Genomic DNA, 22992 nt, shown 5'->3' with positions numbered 1-22992 from the left:
TCGATAACAATGTCACATTTTTTTTTTACGTTGAGGGGAACAGGGTGAGCAAGCGGAAATAGTGTCTCATATACGCGTCAAACCGTGACGAGCGACTATAATTACAAGCAAAACCATCAAGCCCCCCCAAAACGCCAGCGCCTGGTGTCAAAAGTAAGAATAAGATGCAGCTATTATTGGCCAGGCATGCCATCTCCATGTTTCGCTACAGTCTTGCGCGGCAGCACTTGCACCTGTCTGCTCAACAGCTTGCGCAGCTCAGGCGTGATGACCTTTGCCGCAACCTCTGGTTCCTTACCTCTGGATCCGGGGGCTGGTGGCTTGACGACGGCTGCAGTGGACCCTGATGACAGCCGCGGGGCCGGGAAGTTTTGCTTCTTGTCAATGGCCTCGACGGCACGCTGGTACTTGCGAAAGAGTGCCTCGGCGCGGATGAGCGTCGAGTCGAGATCCATGGTGCCAGAGAGCTCGTTAACTAGAGAACGTGTGTCAGTCAGCATGCGAGCACATGGTGGTGGTGGGAGGGGCGACCATACTGTACTTGAGAACTTCGTCAAAGGCCTGGAGGTGCTCCATGATAACGTCGCGGTGCTTATCCAGAATCGCGAGGGCGACAAAGATGTGAAAGTCGGCGCTCAAAAAATCCGTCCACAGTCGCTCCCACAGACTAAGAATATCCTCCCAGGGGAACTCGCGCTTGTACCAAACAAGAAGCATGCGGAAGAAGAAGAAAAAGTTGGTGCTGTCCGCCTTTTGCAAGTGATTCCAGAGCTTGGGATCCATAAAGGTGACGAGCTGGTCGAGCGCGAGCAGCTGAGCGCGCATACCCGACTGGTCGCGGAGGAAGTTGCGCTCCATGCGAGCCATGAACTCCTTGAAAGCCCAAAAAGCAATGGCGTCGTCCTGGATGACGGCGTAGAGGGGCGCGAGGAGGTCCGACATCCCCTGGACGTAGCCGAGGTCCTTGTTGTACTCATTGTAGGTGAGGAGCATCTCCTTGAGCTGCTCCAGGTGCACGTTGGTGCCGACGTCGGCAAAAGGCGAGCTCGGGTCCGGGTGCGGCGTGTCCTCGCCGAAAAAGATGGGCACGTGGCGGTCGGTGCGGTGGACGTCCTTTTCGATACGGCCGCGCTGCTCGCGCCACCACTCGCCCGTCTCGCCCTCGCCGCCCTCGCCGTCGAGACGCTCCCACCAGGCGTCCTTGAGCTTGTAGTAGGCGTCGCGGAGGGACGCGACCTGCGCCTTGCGCTCGTCGGCCGTGCTGTACCAGTCGTAGACGCCGAGCAGAAATAGCCAGGCTTCCTTGCGCACACCGTCGTCGGCGTCGAGGCCGCCGTGGAAGATGCGCTCCTTGACCTCGTCCGTCGTCTTGATAAGGCGCCCATTCTCGGCGTCGAAAAACGTCTTCCACTCCGTCATGGTGACGGGCTTGCGACGCTCTTCGAGAGACAGGGAGCCAGCGGCGTCGAGGAGCTCAAACTCACCGACGTCGGTATCCTCTAGCTCGAGAATGTCCTTGACCGTGTACATCTTTTGCTTTCGGTCGCGCTCGCTTTGCTCCGCGATACCCATAGCCCAGCGCGCAAGATATATTCGCGCGCTGTCGTACTCGTCCTGGAGGGTTTGCACATCGCTGTTTCGCAGCAGCTTCTTGACTTGGGGTGGCATGTTGGGATTCTCGGCCAAATCTTGGGCTGCTCGCCGGGTAAAGGTTGTCACTTGACTAAACTTTTCCATGATATTCCAACCCGTTTCCTTGACAAACTTGACAAACGGGTCCATTTCAGCATCGCGACTGGCCGGGGCACCTTTGCCCTTGGTAACCGTCGTAGGAATCGAGCCAAACGCATTCAAGTCGTCCTTGGAGGGCTCAATGAGATAAATGTTGGGTTCCGCTACCGACTTCTCAATCCGGACATACCGTCTGAGCCATCGCAAAATCTCGTCTGCACCCCAAAACATCTTGCCGGCTGCGCTGAAGGGGTCAAATGTATCCTTTGTCAGCTTTTTCTTTTGCTGCATAGTACTCTGGCATTCATTGTCGTGGAAGAACAGAGCCGGGAAGCTGTCGCCGGCTTTGGTGTTGATAATGATGGAGCCATGCCACCAGCCGACACTGGGTGGTCGAACCAGCAGCGAGTAGATGGCGCCGACTGGCACGGCAAAGGAGTAGGCACCGACAGATCCACTGTGAGATGTGACAGTCGGTGGTGGGGGTACGAGATAGGATTGTCGTGGTGGTGAGTCGCCATCGGACAGGTCGACCTTGACGTATATGCTGGCCGAGTCGCCGAGAGAGGATTCGGGGATCCAGGCGAGCAGGAGATCGGCCGCGGATGGGCTGGAGCCGTCGCTGAACGATGCAGCACCAACAGCTGGTTTTTGCTGCAGCAAAGCAATGTAGCCCGAGATATTGTCCTTGGAGGACGGTGAGGGGTGCACATAGACCTGTTCTTGTTAGCCTGTGGCATCACGAGCTCCGTTTGCAAGCGTCTTCGGCCTACCTTGCTTTTTGAGAACAGCAGCTTCACACCCTTGCCCGTTTCCGTATGTGTAATTGTATCGTAGGCGCCGTCGTCGTCATCCGTCACCGCGTAGAAGCTATTGGAGGGAGAATCAGAGCGTCGCTGCAGGCCAGAGCCGGCACCAGACGGCAACGTCATTGCAAGGTGCGGGGTGGGCGTTTACTGCTGGGTCGGTGGGAGAAGCGTGGTAGTTTGTCTAGAGTAAAAACGGTATACTTCGCAGTACGATCGTGGCAGAGAGGGATAGTATCGTATTAAGAAAGAAACGGACGGCATGTGAAGGGCGATCATTTGGCTGAGCAGCAGCTGGTCGGATGACGACGAGGTCCATGGCGCCCCGCCACACGGAAGCCACAGTGGGCTGAGCGCAGGAGGGGCAAAAGCCAAGTATAGGATACCTGCCGAGAAGTCGGTAGCCCAGCCCAGATACATGTACTAATGACCTACTTCTCAGCCTTGTGAGCGTCGTCAGTGCCTTGCGAGGCAAAGGAACGACTACGCAATCTACGCCGCATAATTACTCGGCTACAAAAAGATGCAGCAGCAACGTCTTGTATGAAATTCCGGGATTTTCATTCTGCATATTTTCCATCTTTCTTTGATCTCCCGGATCCTTATTTTTTTCTCATTCTTTTGAGCATTCCTTGCTTTGTTCCGACTACCGCCCTCTTACGTACTAGCCACCGTCCAAAATGAACCCCAATTTCGCCACACAGAAATAAATTTTATTATAATTTAAACTGCATTAGTGTTGTAGATTCTTAGTTTACTTAACGTGGCCCGTAAATCTCTTTACAACTAGATAGTCACATTCGTCGCCTCGCTTCATCATATCCTGGTTGACAAGTACATGTATAGCCACGGCAAGCCGCCAACTCGCGCACTTCATGCTGGAAAATAAAATATGTTAGCGTCTAAAGCTAATTATTTCTATGACGCCTATTTAGATGTTAACTAAAGATTATATTCGTGCGGCGAAAATATTAGAGGCGCCGGCGCCTCTGGCCTCCCTACAGAAGCGTGCCTCCCTACAAAAAAAAGCGAAAGGCCTCTCGCATAGGTGCAGGGAAGACACATCACGAGCCTCTACTATATCACTTGTCCCTCAGATATATTCTTGCTCTCTTCCAAATGCCGACAGATATCTCTCAATTGCCGCATCTGGTCATCTCAAACATCCTCGGGGCTTCTTCGCCGAAACAGCTCCCAAGCTTGTTGCTCGTGTCGCGCCAATGGTACACTGCCTTTTGGTCTTACCCGGGACAAGTCATCTGTCAATCTATCAAGATGGAAGTCCCTACGGAGCTATGGCGGGAGTTCTGCGCCGCTCATTACCTCCTCACAAACCTCTCCCCGGTCGAACAAAGATTTGACCTCAGAAGGAGCTTCCTAGAAGCATATTTCGGTTCTGCAAACTTTGACATCTCAGCCACTCTGGAGAACGCTAATACAGCCTACAATCTACACTCGACAATCGTATACTTCATCAGTGACCTCACCAAGAAGATAACATCGGAACTGGGCCGGCTGTGCGAGGTGCCGCTCGGGAATGAGCTGTGGAAAGGCGCCCGGGGCCGGGACGGCGCTGAATGTCCTACGGAGTACGACTTCTCCAAAACAGAGTACATTAGGCTATATCGTGCCTTTCTGAGGTTTGAAATATATTCGCAACTCTTCAAACCTCGCGGACGTGCGCAACCATTAGAATGGGCACTGGGAACCAACCAATTCAATGGCTTCCTATCATACTTTCAGCCTTGGGAAGTAGAAGAAATAACATGTGTTCATCAGTACTTTGCCGATTTTATTGAGGATACTCTGGACAATATGGAAGACGCCTTCGAAGCAAAGGTCGACCAATTGATCGAGGTGGGAGCCGCCACTCCAGGCGATGCGGCAGCTCAAGACATCTTTTCCTCTACAATGGGCCTCGGCCCGCTCCGCCTATATTCGTTCACGCACAGACGACTTTTCTCGAACTCATACGTTAGCTCAATCGTCGCTAATGGGCTCATGTACATGCTGTCATTCGCTCGAGGCGACACGCGGGATCGATGCATCGCTATCCGGAAAAGCTCCTTCCTCGTCTTTGGCTTTCTCTTGACGACACTAGACCGCGTTGAGAAAATACCTATGCAAGTACCTCCATCCAAATGTCTCTGTTCTCCAGCCTCCCATGCTGGGTTTGAATGTCCCATGGTACCAAATCAGGGCTACCGCCGTCGTGAATGGAGCTCCGACTACTACATGGGTGTGGAAAACAAGTGGCATATTCCTCATCGAACTCTTGGGTACGTCTTTTGGGATTCAGCGAGACTCGACTCCCGTACTACCAGCGGAGCCTTTTCCGGACGAATTCACAGTGACTACCGGCCACGAGATACTGGCTTTCCGCGACGCAGAATCAGCCCAGAAGCAAAGATCGGGCCCATGACTTTACCAATACAGTTCTACAGAGGGCTAGCCTATGAGTTTGGTCCGCTTTGACGGAGTCTGAAAAGCCGTACAATATGTTTTTTGGACGGGGATCTGTCTGGCTTGGCGATGTGTCGGGCGGGCATCTGCCTGGCTTGGAGTTGTGATTTTGTTTGTTCGTTTTTTTTTGTTCGTTTTTTTTTCTTTTTGTAATATATACTCAGTTTTGTCGTTCTTTTAGTTTTATTGTTCTTATTCGTCTTCTTGTTTTTCGCCTTGCTTTTGTTCTCTTTCCGTTTGTGACTACAAGTTCCCGCGGAATCGGTTTTGGGCGTGGGAAAGCAGGCTTCCGAATGCTTTTAGTGTTTCAATTACGATTATAATCAGATGATTTTCATGGTCCATGACTCGAGGCTCTCTGTGATTGTTTCTCGCTGACAATGGTAGGTAATGGCTCTGGTGGACGAGCCAAGGGGTGCAAGTCTACGAGTCTCAGCAACGACAAACTTGATCAGCGGTGCCGCTCGCCGCCATCTGCCGATCTCCCGAGCCCGTCTTCAATGCATAGGCGGCAGATTTCTCACGTCATGGAAATGATTTGGTCTTCTGCCGTGTAATGGCAACAACCGACCATTTACGTCATGTAGCAACCATGGAAAGCGACATTCGAGCAATGCAAGCCCTTGGAGACGGTGAGTGGAAGCAGTGCTTGTGCCACGCCGCACCGTGACGTGAGGGTGCACAAGACTGCAGCCAGTCACATGCACAATGTTACAGAACCAGGGCATGGAGGCGGCACCTCGTTGGCCAAGCCAAAATTCGACACACAGTTCAGGTGTCGTCTCGCAAAGCAGCGGACAACGACGACGACGACAACGACGACGACAGCTAGCCACCCTTCCACCCACCATGTCCCTTTCTACCTCTTCATATTCATCATCATCTTCTTCTTCTTCTTCCACATCTGCTCAGAGTGGCAGTGCCTGTTTTGCGCACGGCACGCCCGTGACGCTCGAATCGCGATCGACAGTCGAGATTCAGGACCTGCGCGCGGGCAGCGTGGTGCAGACGCTCGCGGGCCCGCGGCTCGTCGTGGGTGTGCTGCGGATGCAGGTCGAAAACGAGGTGATGTGCCGGCTCGGGGCGGCGCTGCTCGTGACGGCGTGGCACCCCGTCTCCTTTGACGGCGTCGCGTGGTACTTTCCGGTGCACCTCACCGTCGACCCCATCATGTACACGGGCGACGTCTACTCGGTCCTGCTCGAGGCCGACGGCAGCCCCTTTGCGCACACGGTCCAGGTTGCGGGCGGCCTCTGGGGCGCGAGCCTGGGCCACGGCATCGTCGCCGGCGCCGGGGAGGACGTGCGCGCCCACCCCTTCTTCGGGGACTATGTGCTGGTCTGCGAGAAGATGGCAGTGCTGCGCCCGGTCGCCGGCGCGTACCAGTGCTACGGCGTGACGAGAGACCAGCGGACGGGCCTCGTCAACGGGTTCAGGCCGTCCAAGGCCAGGGTGAATGGGGGCGGCGCCGGTGGGTAGCGTTCCGACTCGGTCGTGGGAGCTCAGCTTTCGTGTCGGTGCAGGACATGGTTACATCTGGCAGGAGCCGGATCTGGCGAAGTGATCAATTAAAAATGGGTAAATTTTAAAATAAGAAAAAGGATGACGAAAAGGTGTTTTTGCCACTCTTATGCCATTGCATCACTCCCACCCCTCCCCCAGTGGCTAATACGAGGTTGTGAGGAACCCTGCAAAAGGTCCAGCACCTTGCACAAAAGCCAAGGCAAATGAAAGCTGGTGATACGTTGCAGTCGCTAGAATCAAGCTCAATACGAAAAAGTATACAAATACCCCCCGTTATAGAAAGGAGCGCCGAGTATACAAGGCGCCAACTGGCTGCATTGCAGGCTGCAAGTTGGCTGCCCACTCGGAGCGGTCAACGTATCCGGCAGTGTCCGGACCATGGGCTGAAGAAGATTGACGGGCATTCGAAAAGAATCGCCTCATTGGGATCCTGAAATGGAAAAATCACGGGTCATGCACGCACCCGGCAGAAAAATGGTGAGTGATGGCTCATCGCACTGTACCCAGCCGGATGTATAAGAGGAGGAATACCTGCCGTTTAAACAGGACCGTCCTTGTAGTTAGCAATTCCAAAGCCCAACAGCAGCCAATCAAAAAGTCCAATATCAGCCATCTCCTCGCCATCTCTTTGCCGTCCACCATGAAGGTTGCCGCCCTCTTCACGTGGACCGCTGTCGTCGCGGCTCTCCCGCGCGGCAAGTATCTCGTCGAGCTCTCGCTGCCCGGCCCGCAAGACTACAATCCAAACCAGAGTCTCTGGCCGCAGCGCGCTCTGCGTGTCATTGGCAGCTTCGAGTCCGGCTACACCGAGGCGACGTTTCGCGAGGAGGCCATCAAGCAGTGCAAGGCTGAGCATGCATGCAGCACCGTCATTGGCTACCTGCGTAAGTACCCCATCGTACAACATTTGCAGAGGTATACTCATGGACGGTGATACAGAGGAGCGCTCCAGCGTTGTCGAAGGCTCACCCTACCCTGTGTGGTTCGCCTGGCTGATTGGTGGTGCCAAGGCGACGGACAAGGACTTTCATCATGCCAAAGGGACTGATTCTTCGTTTGTCTATACTATCAACGAGTAGGAATTGAGTCGAGGGAGTATCCATATTTACAAGGGAGCTGTGGTATTGGCATAAACTATCTCTAGGTCATGTTGATCTCGATCGCCGCAGGTCTTGTCGGAAGTTGGAAGTTGTTGCGTGCCAAGTCCATCGCTCGTTATTGTGTGCTGTCTGATGAATGCTGAATGGACTTCCAGAGGCGGGAGGAGAGTATTTTTAAGCTAACAACTACACCTTGGCTCCTTTGTCTCTGGCTCCTTCATCAGCCTTTAGCATTGACTTTGTATAATTATTCAGGCCGCAAGAGCGCCTCCCTTGTGTGACGACAAACTCCACAGCAGTATGTCTTGTTTGCTCCCATACCGCAAATTTTAACGAGATTTATTTTTAATTTCTCAAATGCTACTAGAAAGGCTTTGTCCCGGAGGTGAGTCACATCACGTGTGAGGTTGCTATCGTTATTTATGTAAGCAGGCTGATGGGTTAGCCAAGATGGATTTTTGGCTTCATGCAACACAGTCGCTCTGCCAATCATGCACATTATCCACTGCGCAGAAAAATACCCGACATTTGAAAAGCTCAACAGAGCCAAAGGATGGAACAGCTTAGTTTAGCCTCTCTCGGCGTCGTTGGCGAATGGATATGGGGAGATGATGCCGAAACGACAGTCTTTGCCCAGGCGTTTGGCATCAACAGGACAATCATCTTTCGATTCATCGCTGACAAAAGCCACCCGGATTCCCTACCGTCTCGGATCGTCAATTGCTTCCACGACAGGAATATTTCGCAGCCTCAAGAAACGTTTCCTGGCCGAGTAGCCATGCGAGCTACTCTCTGGTCGGCTGTTGCCGCTATTTGGCTTGACTGTGCGCGGCTGGACGCAACATCGCAACCGGATACGATCATCAACGTGACCGAAGACGGATCGTGGGAAGTTGTGACAGACTACTTATTTGCTGACTATCTTTCTCTTCTTCCCGAGCCGTCCGATTTTGAAGCCCAGGGACTGACAAAGACTGTTGCGTTCCAAAACTTGACGCGGCTACAACAACTTGGAGGACGAGGGTGTACCACGTTGGTTCATGATTCCTCTACTCCAGAGGCGAAAATGGTCTTCAAAGGCGTCGACTTTCGCACATTTCTTTTCACGTACGAATCCGGTCTTGTCAAGGAAGAGATCACATCGTTCAAGAGGTCGATTGAACTTCTTTGTCATATGCCACCTCACCCCTACATTCTTCCTGCGCCGCAGATACTCGTCACAATGACCGACAGAGAGCGAAAATGTGAGTATGTATGTGGTTGCTTATATCCATTCTACACGAATGGGAACCTTGCGGACAAGATTGAGGAGAGCAATGGTACAGGCGTCAGAATCCCTCTGCCTCTCAAGGCCAAGTGGTGCTACCAAATGACGGCTGCTATCGCTCACACGCACTACGAGGCGAAGACGTTCCACATGGATATTAAGCCTGGCAATTTTATCTTGGACGACAACTCGAACGTGGTGCTGGTGGACTGGGAGCAGAACGACGCTCCTGTGACGACGGCAGCTCCCGAGATGGACGGGACGTGGGATGCGCAGGAAATGTCAGAACGTCTCCCCGATGGCTCTACGACCACAAGAGTCCTCTATTCAAAGTATCAAGGCCCTCCAAGGCGAAACATGCCAGAAGAAACGCCCGGAAGCAATGGGTGGAACGTGTGGAACTCGTTATTGCACTGGCAAAAGACTTGCCCAAAGGCAGCAGAGTTGGCCGAAGTGTTCAGTCTCGGACGGACCATGTGGATGTTGCTCAGCCAATACAGAAGCGAGGATTTGGACGACGTTGAAAGCACAGAGGATGTAGTCGAGGACTGGAGTGGCTCTGATACTATTCCCGCGAGCTACAAGACCTTGGTTGGGAGCTGTTTGGAGCGAGACCCGACGAAGCGCCCGGCGTTGGAGCAAGTCGAGAGGTTTTGGGCGACGGCGCTCCAAGACTTGGAGAAGCAGAGCCGATAGCTTGGGCGAGAAAGCAGCTGTTGGGGGGAATGGTTGGCCATTGCCCTGGACGTACTACCCAGTGTGAAAGGTGACTGGCATTGTATCCTTACGAGGCTTGCATACTAGCCCAGTCTTTGCGCGGGATAATCTACCTGGCCGTGGAAAGCGATGACCTGAAACAAGTAAGCGCATGGTAGACGCACGTATAAACTACCCCGCAAGTAAAGGCCCGATGTACAACATGCCGTGTCGTACATAGATGGTGTCGCGACATGGTCTATATGTCGCCCACCGTTGACCACGCACGAAACACTTCTTCATCCACTGTTCAAGGAGACGAAGCCGCTACTTCAGTTTCATTTGACATTGTAGTTTGTGCCTTTAATTCCAGGGCATGGCCAAACATGGGCAGCAAGTTGTAACCCCCGCCCTTGATCAATCGGTGCGACTATGGCTCTCTGCTTGGCTCGACCAAACCCCCACGCTAACAACTGTGATGGACTGGGGTAGTCTAAAACGAGGCGCATTTTTTGATCAGCTTCCTTGGCTAGGCCCTAGTTGTGTGAGGCGTCCAATATAGCATCGGCAAGCAGACACGGCACGAAATGGCTACATGTTCCATGATGCGAGTTGGAGATGCTGTGGTACTCATGCCGCGGGCAGCATGTATTCTCTGTACGGCAGCGATGAAACTACAGCACAGACGTTTCAACTTTTGTATAGGTTGACGTTGTATCCGTATGTTGAACAAAGTAAAAAAAAAAAAAAGGACGTTCTCTTTCGTATATTGTTCGGTGTTTTGACAGTCGCAATTTGCCGATACACTTGCCAAATCACCGCGCACCCCTCGGAGCATTGCCGACCCTTGCGCTTCCACATGATTAGCGGCGCAGTATGTCGTCTCTTGAACTATAGGTAGATACACAGTGATTTGTCACGTCCCTGTAAGCCCCCCATGTCGGTTGAATTGCTTGGCTAGCTAACGTGACCACCAAATCGCGCTTGATGAAAATTGAACATGTGCCGAACTCGCAAGATTCCGCACTCCGTGTCGTCGGTCGGCTTTAACCCACAGAGAAGTTAACGCCGTCTGCCCAATCCCAGCAGCTTCCGCTCCGACACGAGGATCCATCCCCCAGTGGCAAAATGTCTCGGGACAAAGAACCGGGATCTCTTGAGGACGCGATGATTTGGCATCGTGGACCAGATGTTCCGGGTGAGTGTCCTGAGCAGTATTGCTCGAGGCGGCAATGCTAAGCAATCAGGCTAATGCAAGGGCTACCTCGAGAACGACTAGGGTCAACGTTACTTTGTAAAAGGCCGCGGCCGCAAACGGTCCCCCGCTTAACCCCACAATGCGGCGCGCCGAGCGGGATGATGCATTTTGCTAGTACGGAGCACTGCACCACGGCATTGAGAAAGAGCGGGGTGATGGGCTCGGTAAAGAATATGGTGGACGAACTAAGTCCAATATATATAAATGTCGTGAATTCTCATCTTAACCAACGTCACATTAGTTTTCTTAGTATAAAATCAAATCCTCAATCTCAACCCCTCCCTTATCCAAGACTAACACGGACCCCTCCCCAAACCCCTTTCCGACTCTCACCAACCAACATAACAAAACTTTACCAAGAAAAAACAAAAAAAAAATGGCATCAACCCAGCTGCCCCTCGTCATCAACGGGGAGGACGTCCTCACCAGCGCGACCTTTGACGTCGTCAGCCCCGCCACCGGCGAGCTGCTGCACACGTCCTCGAGCGCCGGCGTGGCCGAGGCCGTGGCCGCCGTCGAGGCCGCCGGCGCCGCGTTCCCGGCCTGGCGGCGCACGCACGTCGACGAGCGCCGCGCCATCCTGCTGCGCGCCAGCGAGGTCATGCGCACGAGCGGCGACGCCCTCAAGACGGCCATGCGCAACGAGACGGGCAGCGACGCCGCCTGGGCCGACATGAACCTGCACATTGCCACCGAGGGCATTGTCCACGCCGCGTCGCACCTCGTCAACATTGAGGGTCGCATGCCCACCGTCGCGGACCCGGGCCGCGAGGCGCTGATTGTCCGGGAGCCCTACGGCGTCGTCTTTTCCATTGTTCCGTGGTACGTTTTTTTGACAAGAAGAGGCCCGCCGCGGCCCCCTCGACAACTCCGAAAACTAATCCCAAGTTTCTTTTTTTGTCAGGAACGCACCGCTCCCTCTCGGCATCCGCGCCATCGTGTGGGCCATTGCCGCCGGCAACACCGTCGTGCTCAAGGGCTCTGAGCTGAGCCCGCAGACGCTGCGACTGGTGTGCGGCGTGCTGTGGGAGGCGGGGCTGCCGCCGGGCGTGCTCAACTTCATCACTTGCGCGCCGGCGCAGGCGGCCGCCGTGACCGAGGCCGTCATTGCGCACCGCCACGTGCGCAAGGTCAACTTCACCGGGAGCACGGGCGTCGGGCGCATCGTGGCGCGCCTGGCCGCCGCGCACCTCAAGCCCGTGCTGCTCGAGCTCGGCGGCAAGGCGCCGGCCATTGTGCTCGCCGACGCCGACCTGCCGCTCGCCGCGCGCCACTGCGCGCTCGGCGCCTTCCTGCACGCCGGCCAGATCTGCATGAGCACGGAGCGCATCCTCGTGCACGAGAGCGTGCGCGACGCGTTTGCGCAGCACCTCGTCGCGGCCGCGGAGGCGCTGTACGGCGACGGCCGCAAGGTGGGAGCGGAGGCGCCCGTGCTCGTGACGGCCGCCGCCGTCGTCAGGAACAGGGCGCTCGTGGCCGACGCCGTCGCCAAGGGCGCGGCCGTGCTGTACGGCGATGCGGCCGCCGCGGTCGAGGACGGCGCGGCGGCGGCGGCGGCGACGCGCATGCGCCCCGTCGTCGTCGCCGACGTGCGTCCAGACATGGACGTGTACAGGACCGAGTCGTTTGGGCCGACCGTGTCGCTCATCAGCTTCGCGGCCGAGGCCGAGGCCGTCGCCGTCGCAAACGACACCGAGTACGGCCTCGTGGCCGCCGTCTTCAGCAGGGACCTGCGTCGCGCGCTGGCCGTCGCCCGTCAGCTCGAGACGGGCGCCGTGCATATCAACTCCATGACGCCCCATGATGAGCCTACCCTGCCGCACGGCGGCACCAAGGATAGCGGCTACGGACGATTCGGCGGCGGCTTTGACGAGTGGACATGGACCAAGACGATTACGTTTGACTCGCACGTGTAATGGAATGGGATGGGTGCGCGTTTGTATTTTGATGACGAGTCTCTGAGCCAATGACAAGTAAATTTGGCAAGTGAATTTGAAAAGTAAATTTCAATTTTGGCGTGCAATGTCGCCCGGGGCTCGACGTGGACAACCTGGTGTGAAACCCTCAGATGAGCTGATATATCATGGGTGGCAAGATTTGTTACAATATCACACATTTATCTGTATTGCATTATTGCTAGCAACACAGATCAAAACACTTCAACGCGCCAACTGCCGTGGTATATTCAACATGGTCCATCGCAGCCCTTTGCTACATGGAACGACCTGATGCGCCTTGATAGTTTTGCCTCATTTTCCCCACCAACGCCGTGTAATCAAAATGAATCCTCCTCCTCCGGCTCGACAATGCGGCCAAGAATAAGACTCTGAATAATCAACTCATCATGCAATATTCGGACACCAGCACCCGCCTGCGTCGCGACAGGTGTCGTTCTCTTTTTCTTCCTTTTGGACCTCGCCGAGGACGGCGTCGCCAACACCGCATCCGCCGTGCCTGTCGCCTTGTCAATGTACAACCACGTAAAGGGCCGGCCGCCGCTCTTGACACTCTGCGCCAGCGCGGCGCGGCCCTGGTCCACCGTGGTCACGCGCGTAATGGCCGGGCCGAGGGCTTGGCATAGGAACATGTACGGCTGCTTGGCCTCGCTCCGGGCCTTTTTTCCGTCCATGACAACGAGCACGCTCTGGCCGTGCAGGAGACGCGGGCGCTGCTCAATCGTGTCCGCCAGCACGGCCGTGTCCGCGGGGTAGGGCAGCAGATAGCGCGACCGGGATGCATTCCCCAACACGGCCGAGGCGCCAGCGCAGAGCAGGTAAGGCTGCCAGTCAATAAGCGCGCCCTTGTGCAGACAAGCGAAGATCCATTGCTGCGCAAGACAAGGTAGGCCGAGGGCTAGAGCCTGCATGTATTTGGCCTTCCGTGAATGTCCGTCCGCGATGAGGGCAGCGAAGCCACTCTCGAGACCTGGTTGCGAGAGAATGAGATCCGTCTTGTCATCTACTGCGCCGTCTGTCGAGGTCATCGACGGCAGGGACTGGAACAGCTCCTGGAAGCCGTCTTGCAGAACAGAACCGCCGGCTTGAACTATGCGACTCTCAAGCTTGCCACGGTCCGCTGCTACAGATATGGCAAACACCATGCCTTCAAACAGATGACGCTCCTCGCGGTGCACAGCTTCTACATTCTGGCAGATTCTCTGTACAAATGTAGTAGCAGCGCAAGTGTCGGATGGCGTGCGTGGCTGTCCAGAAGAATGAGGCTCGCCGTGCAGACGCTTTGAGGCACGCAGGCTCCGTGACGACAACAAAGGTAGCGGTGTGGCAGACTCTTTTCCGATGACGCGGCGGCGTAAGCTTCTGCTCGGCGTAAGCGAGTGGCCTGTATCCACGTCGAGAGCTTTTGACGCAAGGGACTCGTCAGTCGCAGGCGTTGTCTTGGGTGGCGGGTTCGGTGTGCGAGATGAGACACTCAGGCTTGATGATGTGGTGGAAGCCTCGTCACCACTGAGCAGCATTGGCGTTTTGGGGCTTTGCTTTTTGGATCCGGATCGAGTAGCCATCGGTGTCTGTCCCTCGTCGGAATGAATAGGGTCATCATTGGGTGGACGAGTTTCACCAGTATCATATTTTGAGGAAACTATCCCCGTCGAGGCCGAGTGTGGATTCGACGAGTCCAGGACGAGGTTCTTGCGCCGTCTTACTGCTTGCCGCCCATACGTTCGCCTTCTGCTGTTCAAGGGAGGCAACGATGATGGTTCAGCACTGCTAATCGTGGACTGCTCTTCACGTAGAATTGGCAGATCAGGCTCGGAAGCAGGGCTTCCAGTTCGATTGAGGTCGTCTGCGGGCGTTAATTGTACCGGGCTTGTTGCCGGAATCATGTCATATTCAGCGATGTCGTTTACACCTTGATTCCGGGCCCCAGCATCTGCTCTCTCGTTGACAGTTATTTCCGCGGTATCAGTTTCTTCACCAGGTGTTGCTTTCGTCGACTGTAATGACTGCGGTTGTGTGCCTCGCAACGCAGTCGTGGCGGATCCTGTAAGAGCTTTCTCGTCTGCCAGGCCGACGGACTGACTGTTCCGCTCCAAGCGACGGCGCTTTCCGTTTGCTTCTGCGCGATCACTTACCCTAACAGGCCGCGCAAGGGTAATCTTTTCGAGCTCCTCCCCGGCTCTGGCTCGTTTTCTCTCGATGCGTCGGCGCCTTTCAAGCTGCTCGACCGTGTCATGTGTGTCACCATCAAAAGACAAGGCAATACCAACAGAATCGCTACCAGTCTTGCGTGCTTGTGATTGTTGCATCGGCTCGTAGTGGGCAAGCGGTTGTCGTTCTCTCGATCGGGGACGCGTAGGCGACTCTGGAATTCTATCCTCCCTAGACACTCTGCTCGTTGTTGGCGTCTCCTCGGTGATTATGCTCATACGAGGTCCCTTGATAACAGTCGCCGGCACTTCATGGAGGCGCGGGGGACTCGAGGACCTCATGTCTGTGGGAGAGGAGATGTTGGTGCGGTTTTTCAGAGGAGACGTCTCGGCGAAGCCTGGTGATATGGAGTTGTACACATTTGGCGATGGTCGAGACGACGTCGGACTGTTCTTGACGGCCGACGTCAGTAGCTGCGTCTGGCCAAACAGTTGTGTACCGCCAAGAGGTGCCGGGGCAGCTCCAAAGGTCCCCGGGCCACCCTTGGGCGCAAACGGGTTCTTGGGCAGAGCCGGGGTCTCTGGCGGAGGCAGATTGCCATTTTTGTATGGTGTCTCGGTCTGTATGGAATTCTGTTGCGTGTCGTCTGGCAGTCTCCAGCCGCCTCTGGCGTTTTCGAAGCCCCCGTCTTCAGAGACCTGGGAGGATTGGCGGGGGAAGTCAATCAGGATGCCAAGGTTGACGGCGCCGGTATCGTCGTCTTGTAGCGTCTGGCCTTCGAGGTTCGATGCTTGCGTATCGCCAGTATCGACTCCACGCTCGCTCGACGGCGGCTCATATCCCGTATCATAGTCGCGGCCGTCATTGACTTGCGTTGGCGTCTGCTGGGATGTGTCTTTGCGGGGGCCGGCGGCGGAGTGCAGCGATGAGTGCGCCGATGGCACATCATCACCGCCGTGGCCTATGGCCTGGGTAGCGGGCGGGAGAAATGTATCAGGGAGTAGCGTGTCTGGTATTTGAGTCCCCGGGGCATTGTTAGGATGATCTAGACCCTGCATTAGGCTGAGCTTCGGACGGCTTTCTATCGATTCCTGTTTGACAAAATGCGCGGGCCACTGGGGCTTCGATTTCGGCGGTGGAGGTGGCGCGGGAATGGTAAATGACCTCTGTCTATCATCAGAATATGGCAAACAAAGCACATGACGGTATTTTCGTTCCATACATAGGTGGGAGGTAAATGTTCGGGAGTTTGTGAGTGCTTCTCCTTTGGACGCGCCGGCTCGGAGGGTATGGGAACGTGTCCGCCGCTGCGATGGCGGTTGTTATCCGAACATGTCAGATATAACTGTGCAGCTATGGGGCTTGTAGACTGCGCAGAGGGAAAAAGAAGGACAGTCAGCGTTGAAGGATGATGGCGCTGGATGTTTGAGGACATAGATCGGTAAGGTCTCTTGCTGCCTGGCCAGGCGCTTGCAGGGTTCCAGAGTGAGAGCCCTGCAGGCCGCTGTGGCTGAGGTCAGCGCTTCCACTTACCACCAAAGGCACGCCCAGCTCGGCGCGCAGGGTCGCGAGGATCAGCTGGCTGTCCTGGGACTCCTCCGTGTCCCTCACGGTTGATATCATAGACTGCGAGGCCATCGTGGCTGTTTCAGCGAGTCCATGGTGGTTTGTAAAACTGTGTGTTTTAAAACATGGCCAAGCCCGCCGCCCGTGGTGCCTTTTACCGTGCTAGTTTAGTTAGTAGCTCTCGTCAACTTGGGCCAGGGTGGGTGGGACGCGCCGCGCGACACCACTGTACACGCCGTCACGTGCACTACCTTGACATTGATATATTAATATGCCCAAAAAGTCTTTGATATTTGGTCTCGGTCATTGTCTTCTTTTACGGGCCTTTTCCTGCCGCAGCGCTTGCTAGACATCCGGTTCACGAGCGTGTCCCTTGAACACAGTGCACACCAGGACCATGGGGACAGACAGTCACCCATCTCCGTCAGCAAAATCTTATAAAATACCAAACTGACTCGGTTATTGTAATGTGTATCAAGTCTTCTCTCCGTCGTCTCTTCTTGCGTGTTTTTTTGAAGATTGTAGATCTGCTTCGATCTGGCCCACCTCAACGCCACGCCGCCATCAACCCACACGGCAATCCGGAGCTTTAACATGCGTCATACATTGCCCCTACTTCAAAACTGAACACAGCGCGCCTTTCGCTCGCCACAATTGCCGCGCTTTTACAATTTACCATTCATGCTGATTCGGAAAATCTGTACCGGAAATAGTCTGTCCACAAGGGCCTACACAAAAATCACAATGGCTGCTACGCATGCTTCATCACGGCGAAGCGCCCGGTCCGCTGTCACGCCGACACGGCATGGCCTGCGCTCGCACATGCGCATCACCAAGAGCAAGCAGCCCGTCGCCTCGGAAAAGGCCGCTGCCATCAAGAAGCAAGTCAAGATCGAAGCCGCCCCCGCCGCCGACGTCTTGTCCGCGCTGCCGCCGTCGTCCATCGCAGACGTCAAGCCCCCGCCGCCGTCACCACGCAAGGGCAAGCAGACGCAGCACATGACTACCACGCCGTTCCCCGACTTTGCCCGCCCAACACCAGCAGACTGCGCACTCGCCCACGAGATCCTTGTCGCGCTGCACGGCGCGCGCGCGCGACCCTCCCAAGTCGTCGCCTCTCGCACCACCGCCGGCTGCGGCGACTCCCCCTCGGTGCTGGACGCGCTCGTGCGCACCATTCTGTCGCAAAATACGAGCTCCGCCAACTCGACGCGCGCCAAGCGCAGCATGGACGCCGCGTACGGGCGCTCAGACGCCTGGGAGGCCATTGCCGCCGGCGGGCAGCCCCAGCTACAGGCGGCGATTCGCTGCGGCGGCCTGGCCGCGACCAAGAGCCGTGTCATTGTGAACCTGCTGGCGGCGGTGCATAGCAAATACGGCATGTACTCGCTAGATCACTTGTTTCATGCGAGCGACACCGAGGCCATGGAGGAGCTGCTTGCGTTTCCCGGCGTCGGACCGAAAACGGCAAGCTGCGTGTTGCTGTTTTGCCTACAGCGCCCGAGCTTTGCCGTCGACACGCACGTGTACCGGATCGCGGGGATCTTGGGGTGGCGCCCGCCAGAGGCGACGAGGGAGCAGGCGCAGGCGCACCTGGATGCCAGCATCCCGGATGCGCTCAAGTATCCGCTGCACGTGCTGCTGATTGCCCATGGGCGGACGTGTCGTGCGTGCGGTGCGAAGGCAGCAGCTGGGGAATCCTGTAAGCTGCGCAAGGCATTCGCGGAAACAGGATGAAAACAATGTACTGTATTGTAAAGTAGTTGAATGTATAAATCACGCCATATTCTATGCTACAGCTTTCCAAAGACTATGATTTCGGGTATTCAAAGAGAAAGGGGAAGACGGCATGCCGCTAGCTTGGCTGTCTGTTATGTGGCAATATCGCGGCTGGGACTTCGGACATGGGCCGCGTGGACTGAGGTGACGGAAAGACGTTCGTCTGACCCGGTGACATGACGTGTCCTTGCGGCCGAGATTGGATATGTGTCGTTTGTACCAAGGACGAAGTGCTCGTTTGTGATGGGCTGTAGGACCGCTGCGATGGTGCTACGTGTGATTGCGGTAGCGATGCTGGTGCACCTGGATGCGTCTGCGGTATCGGAGCGCCGTAAGGCGGCCTCGTCTGGACGGGTTGGCCCGGCTGGAGCGTCATGTATTGCTGTGGCGGATTTGACCCGAGGGGACCCTTGTGAGGCATCATCTGGGGTATTGGACCCCCAGACTTCCCTGCAGACATCGGATGAGGAGAATATGCGTTCATTGGAAAATTGTGTGGCGGTATAGGGCCTCCCGTATAAGGTATTTGCATGGACTGGCCTTGCGAATGCTGTCCTTGAATTGGCTGGCCATATCCGCGTTGGACGGGATGGCCCTGCATCGGGGGTCCTGGCTGCCACTGCTGTGGTTGCCCCCGACCTTGAGGGGGCTGGTGATGTGGCATTCCGGCCTGACGAATGTCAGGTTTCTTCTCCGACTTGGAGCTCTTGAACCATTTCGTCCACCTGTTATCCTTGCTCTTGATCGGCTGCATCTGTATTTGCGGTTGCACAGACAGGGGCCGCGGCATCGGTTGCTGCATGTTGCTTTGCCATTGCTGCTGCGGCGCAAAGCCATGCGGCGGCACCGGTCCTTGAGACCCCATCGGACTGGGCCGCGCTCCTTGTCCTGTTGATGGAACACTTACCTGCGCGCCTCGCGGAGGTAGCTCGGGCTGTCCATTCGTCGGTTGCGGGGGCCTTTGAGGAAGCTGTGGCGTGTTTTCGAGAGATTCTTGCTGTGATGGCATAGGCGGTTGTGGCTGCGTCTTGGGTTGCAGTGAGGGATGGGCTAACTTTGTAGCCAAGGAGCTGGAATCAGCATCCTGCTTCGCGCTCGCCGACGTGGATGCTGCGTGCTCTTCGATACGGCCGAGCGCAGATCCCGGTTTGGGCGACGTTTCTTCGAACAAGATCCGGGGTTCTGGGCTGGCCGCTGTCGCATTCACCGTCGGAGCGGCGCCGAAAGGCGGCGACGCCGGTCCCTGAACGGTTTCCATGCCTGCCGCATGCTGGTCGCTAATTTCCTCCACTAGACCAACCGGTTCGTCTTTTCTGGGTGGAAAGTACGATGAGCCCGCCGCCTGCTTCCTCTGGGGAGCAGCAGGACCGCTGCCGTTTGCGCCTGTACCGACGCTGATAGCGCCTGGCTGCATGGGGCGTTTTGGTGGCACAGGCGGCCCGGGGTACTGGACGGCGGGGGCCGCTTGTGGTGTTTCCATAGGAGATGGTGATGGTAGGGAAAGCCCTGACGGCTGGCTATCTGCTCTGGATCGGAGAGGAGACACCATGGACGAGTCTGTTGTTGAGGACCGCTGACGGCCTGGGTCCCCAGGTTGCTTGTTTGGCGGCGGCGTGGCAGAGGATGCTGACTGATACTGGCCTCCTAGGGGAACCGAGCCTGGAGTAGTGTGTGCCATCATGGAGTGCCTCCCAGGGGGCAGCTGCTGTGCAGAAGGTTGTCCTGGGGGCATGGACTGTCTCATCCATCCTGGTGCAGGCTGTTGCTGCTGCAGCGGCGGCGGTATTGTGGAACCCCGACCAGGAATCTGCTGGCTGTGGGTGAGCCACGGGGGTCCGGACTGGTGAACAAATTGTTGCTGCTGTTCGTTGTAGGGACGTGGTATCGGCACAACAGAATACTGCCCGGCGACCATGCTCATGGGTCGACCATTTGGCATGGGATGACGCATTACGTTCCCTGTACTTTGTCCTTGCTGGGCCATGGGTCCCGGTGACGGCAGTTGTCCCTGCTGTAGCTGCCCTGGGGAAGAAATGTGACTTTGAGAAGGTACATGTCCCTGCGACGATATCTTGGCGGGCCGGGAGTGTTGAGCATGTTGAGGCAGCGCCCCTTGCGATAGCGCTTGTCCTTGTGTTGGTAGCGTAGGCTGTTGAGGTATCGACCCAAGCGGCGGCAGCGGCGTACCGGGACCATCCTGCCGTGCAGGGCCCTCCGGCGGCGTCCCAGCTTGCCCCAGACCTCTGCTCGGGGCCGCCGATACCTGGCTGTGCTCACCCGACTTACGGTCCGGCGACACACTCGTCGACTTGCGTCCCGCCGGGCGCAGCACCGTCGGCGCGTAATTCAACTGCGGATTTGCCACGGGCGACGGCGGCACCGTCACGCTCTGCATTTGCTGTTGCTGTGCCGAAACGGTCCCCGCCGGCTCCATGTCCACGCGCGGCCGCGGCGACACAGGCGCATACGGCTTATAACACGGCACCACTTGCGGACGGGTTGGTGCCGGTGCCGGTGCCGGTGCCGGTGCTGGCGCAGGTGACGGCGCAGGTGACGGCGCAGGTGACGGCGCGCCCAGGGATGGCGGCGACACGACTGCTGGGGAGAGCACCGCCGAAGACGACGCCGACAGGGGCGAAGGAATGACGGCGTTGGGGTCCGTCGGCTTGCGCTTAATCTTCATGCGCATCACCACCGGTGGGACGGCGACGGCCACACTTGTCTGCGTCTGTCGAACCACCGCGGCGGCAGCGCTCTGGCCCGGCAGCTCAGCAACGCCAAAAGGCGGTGCCGTCTCTACGGGCGCCAGCACTGAGGTGTCCATGATCTCGACCGGGATGGGGTTGAGCTCAATGTGCGACCGCGGCGTGTCTCCGGTAGGCATCTCGGCGATGATGCCGACGGGGTTAAAGGGCGGTTCGGGTGCGGCCAGCTCGTACCGGGCCGTCTCGGGGGCTATGGCGGTATGTGTTGGCTCCTGGGGCCGCGGGGGCGGCATCCCTGGTGCAGCTGCCTCCTGGGGCGCGCTTGCTTCCTCCTGAGGCGCGCTTGCTTGTGTTGGTGGCGCGTCAGCTTTGGCGACAACGATAAATTCATGCTGTTCTGGCGAGGAGGGAAGTTCTGCTGCAGAGACTGATGGTTGTGGTGCTGGCAACTGGGTAAGTCCCGTAACCTGGTTCACCTCGTCTCCTACCGCTAGTTCTTCCCCGGCTCTTGTCGTCTCCTGCCGTGCCTCCGGTACCAGCTCCGCCGATACCAACTCTGCGGCCATCACATGCACCACTGGCTCGCTCTCCCGGTCCTCTTCCGTCGCCAGTTCAACCTGCTTGGCCGCTGCCGGGGTCCCAGCGTTCGTCGTCTCTGCCGGGCTGACACCGTCCGCCGCGCTCGCCACCACGCCCACAACCGTCCTCTTGGCCGCCTCCTCCTCCTCCTCAACCAGCGGGCTCACCTCGGCATACACCTGCGGGCCGAGAAACATGAGGTTCTCCGGCTCAAACACGACGCGCCCACCTCCGTCATCGTCCTCGCCGCTGCTGCCATCGCCACCGCCTATATCCCCGTCCCACTCAATGCCTACCGGCCGCGCCGTTGCCGTCATTCCATTTCCCCTTTGCTTCTTCTTCTTCTTACGGTCCACAACGGGCGCCGCACCGGTGACGCGCCGCACTTGCTGATGCGACTCGAGGCGCTCCTCGGGCTCCAGCTCCGGTGCGGGCTCTGTGACGCCAACAAAGTCGGGAAACTCGTCGCCCTCGGAAGGGAAGTGGTACTGGACGTGGCCGTTGGCTTTAAGGGTGTAGAACCAGCGCGTGCCGTCATAATCCCACTCCCAGCCGGCGGGGAGGGCGCTGGCTGCTGTCATGGCGCGCCCGTTTGTAGGAGCGTGGCGGGTGGGAAATAGAAATGCAGCTTGGTGGCCAATGGTTCGGCGAGGCGGTATTCTCAGAGGAGAGTGACTGATTGTCTGTCTTGATCGCCCGAGTTTTTCGCGGATAGTTGCCCTCGACTGGGGTTTCCGGGGCCGTCGGCGGTTCGGCGCGCTGAGGAGCGGCAGCTGAACTTCAACAGGTATCTATCGCTGCATAGCTTCTGCAAAATGTCGCTCTCCTGTTCACGGGTAAGGAACTGTTTCGGGATGATGGCAGAATGCAGACGCCACCTGTTTTGTAGGGCACAAACGACCAATTTAAAAAGGAGCTTGGGGGCCAGCTGAGCTCTTTCAGCCGCGCGAACGCTCCCCGCCAGAATTGTTGCTTATTACTCGCACCATATTGCCAAGGGGATCCGCGCTCGGGCCTAGCGTCGCTTTTCACTTCTAGAAATTGGCCTGAAGAGCACTTCAAAAAGGTTAGGTTAGATGTTCAGCAACGTTGTCAGGCAGCCTAATGTTGCGTGCATTGGCGCACTCATGTGCCGTGGTCTTGCACTGCTAAGTGGCGATCGTTTAGGGTTCGCCCCGCGCCGCTCGACCTTGCCCCTTTCGGTCCTTGACAGGTATTCGAGGTCGGATGAAGGCTACAAGTTGCCACTGGAAAATAATTCACGCTTCAAGATCATCCGTTGTATCAAACTTTGTAATTGAGGCCCGTTTTCGAAGTGCCAGCTAAATGCGCGACTGTGATCCCCCACATGTATCCGTATTTACCCCATGCCAAGTCTATACCATACCCCATCTAATAATAATAATTTCTAG

The 22992-nt window shown here is 56.7% G+C and overlaps 7 protein-coding genes across 7 annotated transcripts; 4 read left to right on the top strand and 3 right to left on the bottom strand.

Moving 5' to 3' along the window:
* Positions 1–173: 173 nt before the first annotated feature.
* On the bottom strand, positions 174–2663 carry CCM_07154 (GTPase-activating protein GYP7; the record flags this gene model as incomplete). The annotated part of the gene is made up of 3 exons (XM_006672292.1): positions 174–475; positions 537–2448; positions 2505–2663. 3 exons carry the CDS (start codon positions 2661–2663, stop codon positions 174–176), a joined length of 2373 nt encoding a protein of 790 aa, XP_006672355.1.
* Positions 2664–3812: 1149 nt separating this feature from the next.
* Positions 3813–6479, top strand: CCM_07153 (U-box domain-containing protein; the record flags this gene model as incomplete). Its single annotated transcript, XM_006672291.1, has 2 exons — positions 3813–4816; positions 5921–6479. 2 exons carry the CDS (start codon positions 3813–3815, stop codon positions 6477–6479), a joined length of 1563 nt encoding a protein of 520 aa, XP_006672354.1.
* A 1698-nt stretch (positions 6480–8177) lies between these two features.
* On the top strand, positions 8178–9587 carry CCM_07152 (Protein kinase-like domain; the record flags this gene model as incomplete). Its single annotated transcript, XM_006672290.1, has 1 exon — positions 8178–9587. The coding sequence occupies one exon, from the start codon at positions 8178–8180 to the stop codon at positions 9585–9587; it is 1410 nt and encodes a 469-aa protein (XP_006672353.1).
* A 1634-nt stretch (positions 9588–11221) lies between these two features.
* CCM_07151 (Aldehyde dehydrogenase) lies at positions 11222–12761 on the top strand (the record flags this gene model as incomplete). Its single annotated transcript, XM_006672289.1, has 2 exons — positions 11222–11667; positions 11750–12761. 2 exons carry the CDS (start codon positions 11222–11224, stop codon positions 12759–12761), a joined length of 1458 nt encoding a protein of 485 aa, XP_006672352.1.
* Positions 12762–13120: 359 nt separating this feature from the next.
* CCM_07150 (DNA damage repair protein (Rad9), putative) lies at positions 13121–16589 on the bottom strand (the record flags this gene model as incomplete). Its single annotated transcript, XM_006672288.1, has 3 exons — positions 13121–16117; positions 16174–16320; positions 16407–16589. 3 exons carry the CDS (start codon positions 16587–16589, stop codon positions 13121–13123), a joined length of 3327 nt encoding a protein of 1108 aa, XP_006672351.1.
* Positions 16590–17261: 672 nt separating this feature from the next.
* Positions 17262–18254, top strand: CCM_07149 (HhH-GPD family base excision DNA repair protein; the record flags this gene model as incomplete). The annotated part of the gene is made up of 1 exon (XM_006672287.1): positions 17262–18254. One exon carries the CDS (start codon positions 17262–17264, stop codon positions 18252–18254), a length of 993 nt encoding a protein of 330 aa, XP_006672350.1.
* Positions 18255–18372: 118 nt separating this feature from the next.
* On the bottom strand, positions 18373–22161 carry CCM_07148 (uncharacterized protein; the record flags this gene model as incomplete). Its single annotated transcript, XM_006672286.1, has 1 exon — positions 18373–22161. The coding sequence occupies one exon, from the start codon at positions 22159–22161 to the stop codon at positions 18373–18375; it is 3789 nt and encodes a 1262-aa protein (XP_006672349.1).
* Positions 22162–22992: the final 831 nt, after the last annotated feature.

The sequence above is a fragment of the Cordyceps militaris genome, assembly GCF_000225605.1.
Source record: "Cordyceps militaris CM01 unplaced genomic scaffold CCM_S00005, whole genome shotgun sequence".
NCBI classification, from domain to species: domain Eukaryota; kingdom Fungi; phylum Ascomycota; class Sordariomycetes; order Hypocreales; family Cordycipitaceae; genus Cordyceps; species Cordyceps militaris.
This window is presented reverse-complemented; position numbering and strand designations above follow the sequence as displayed.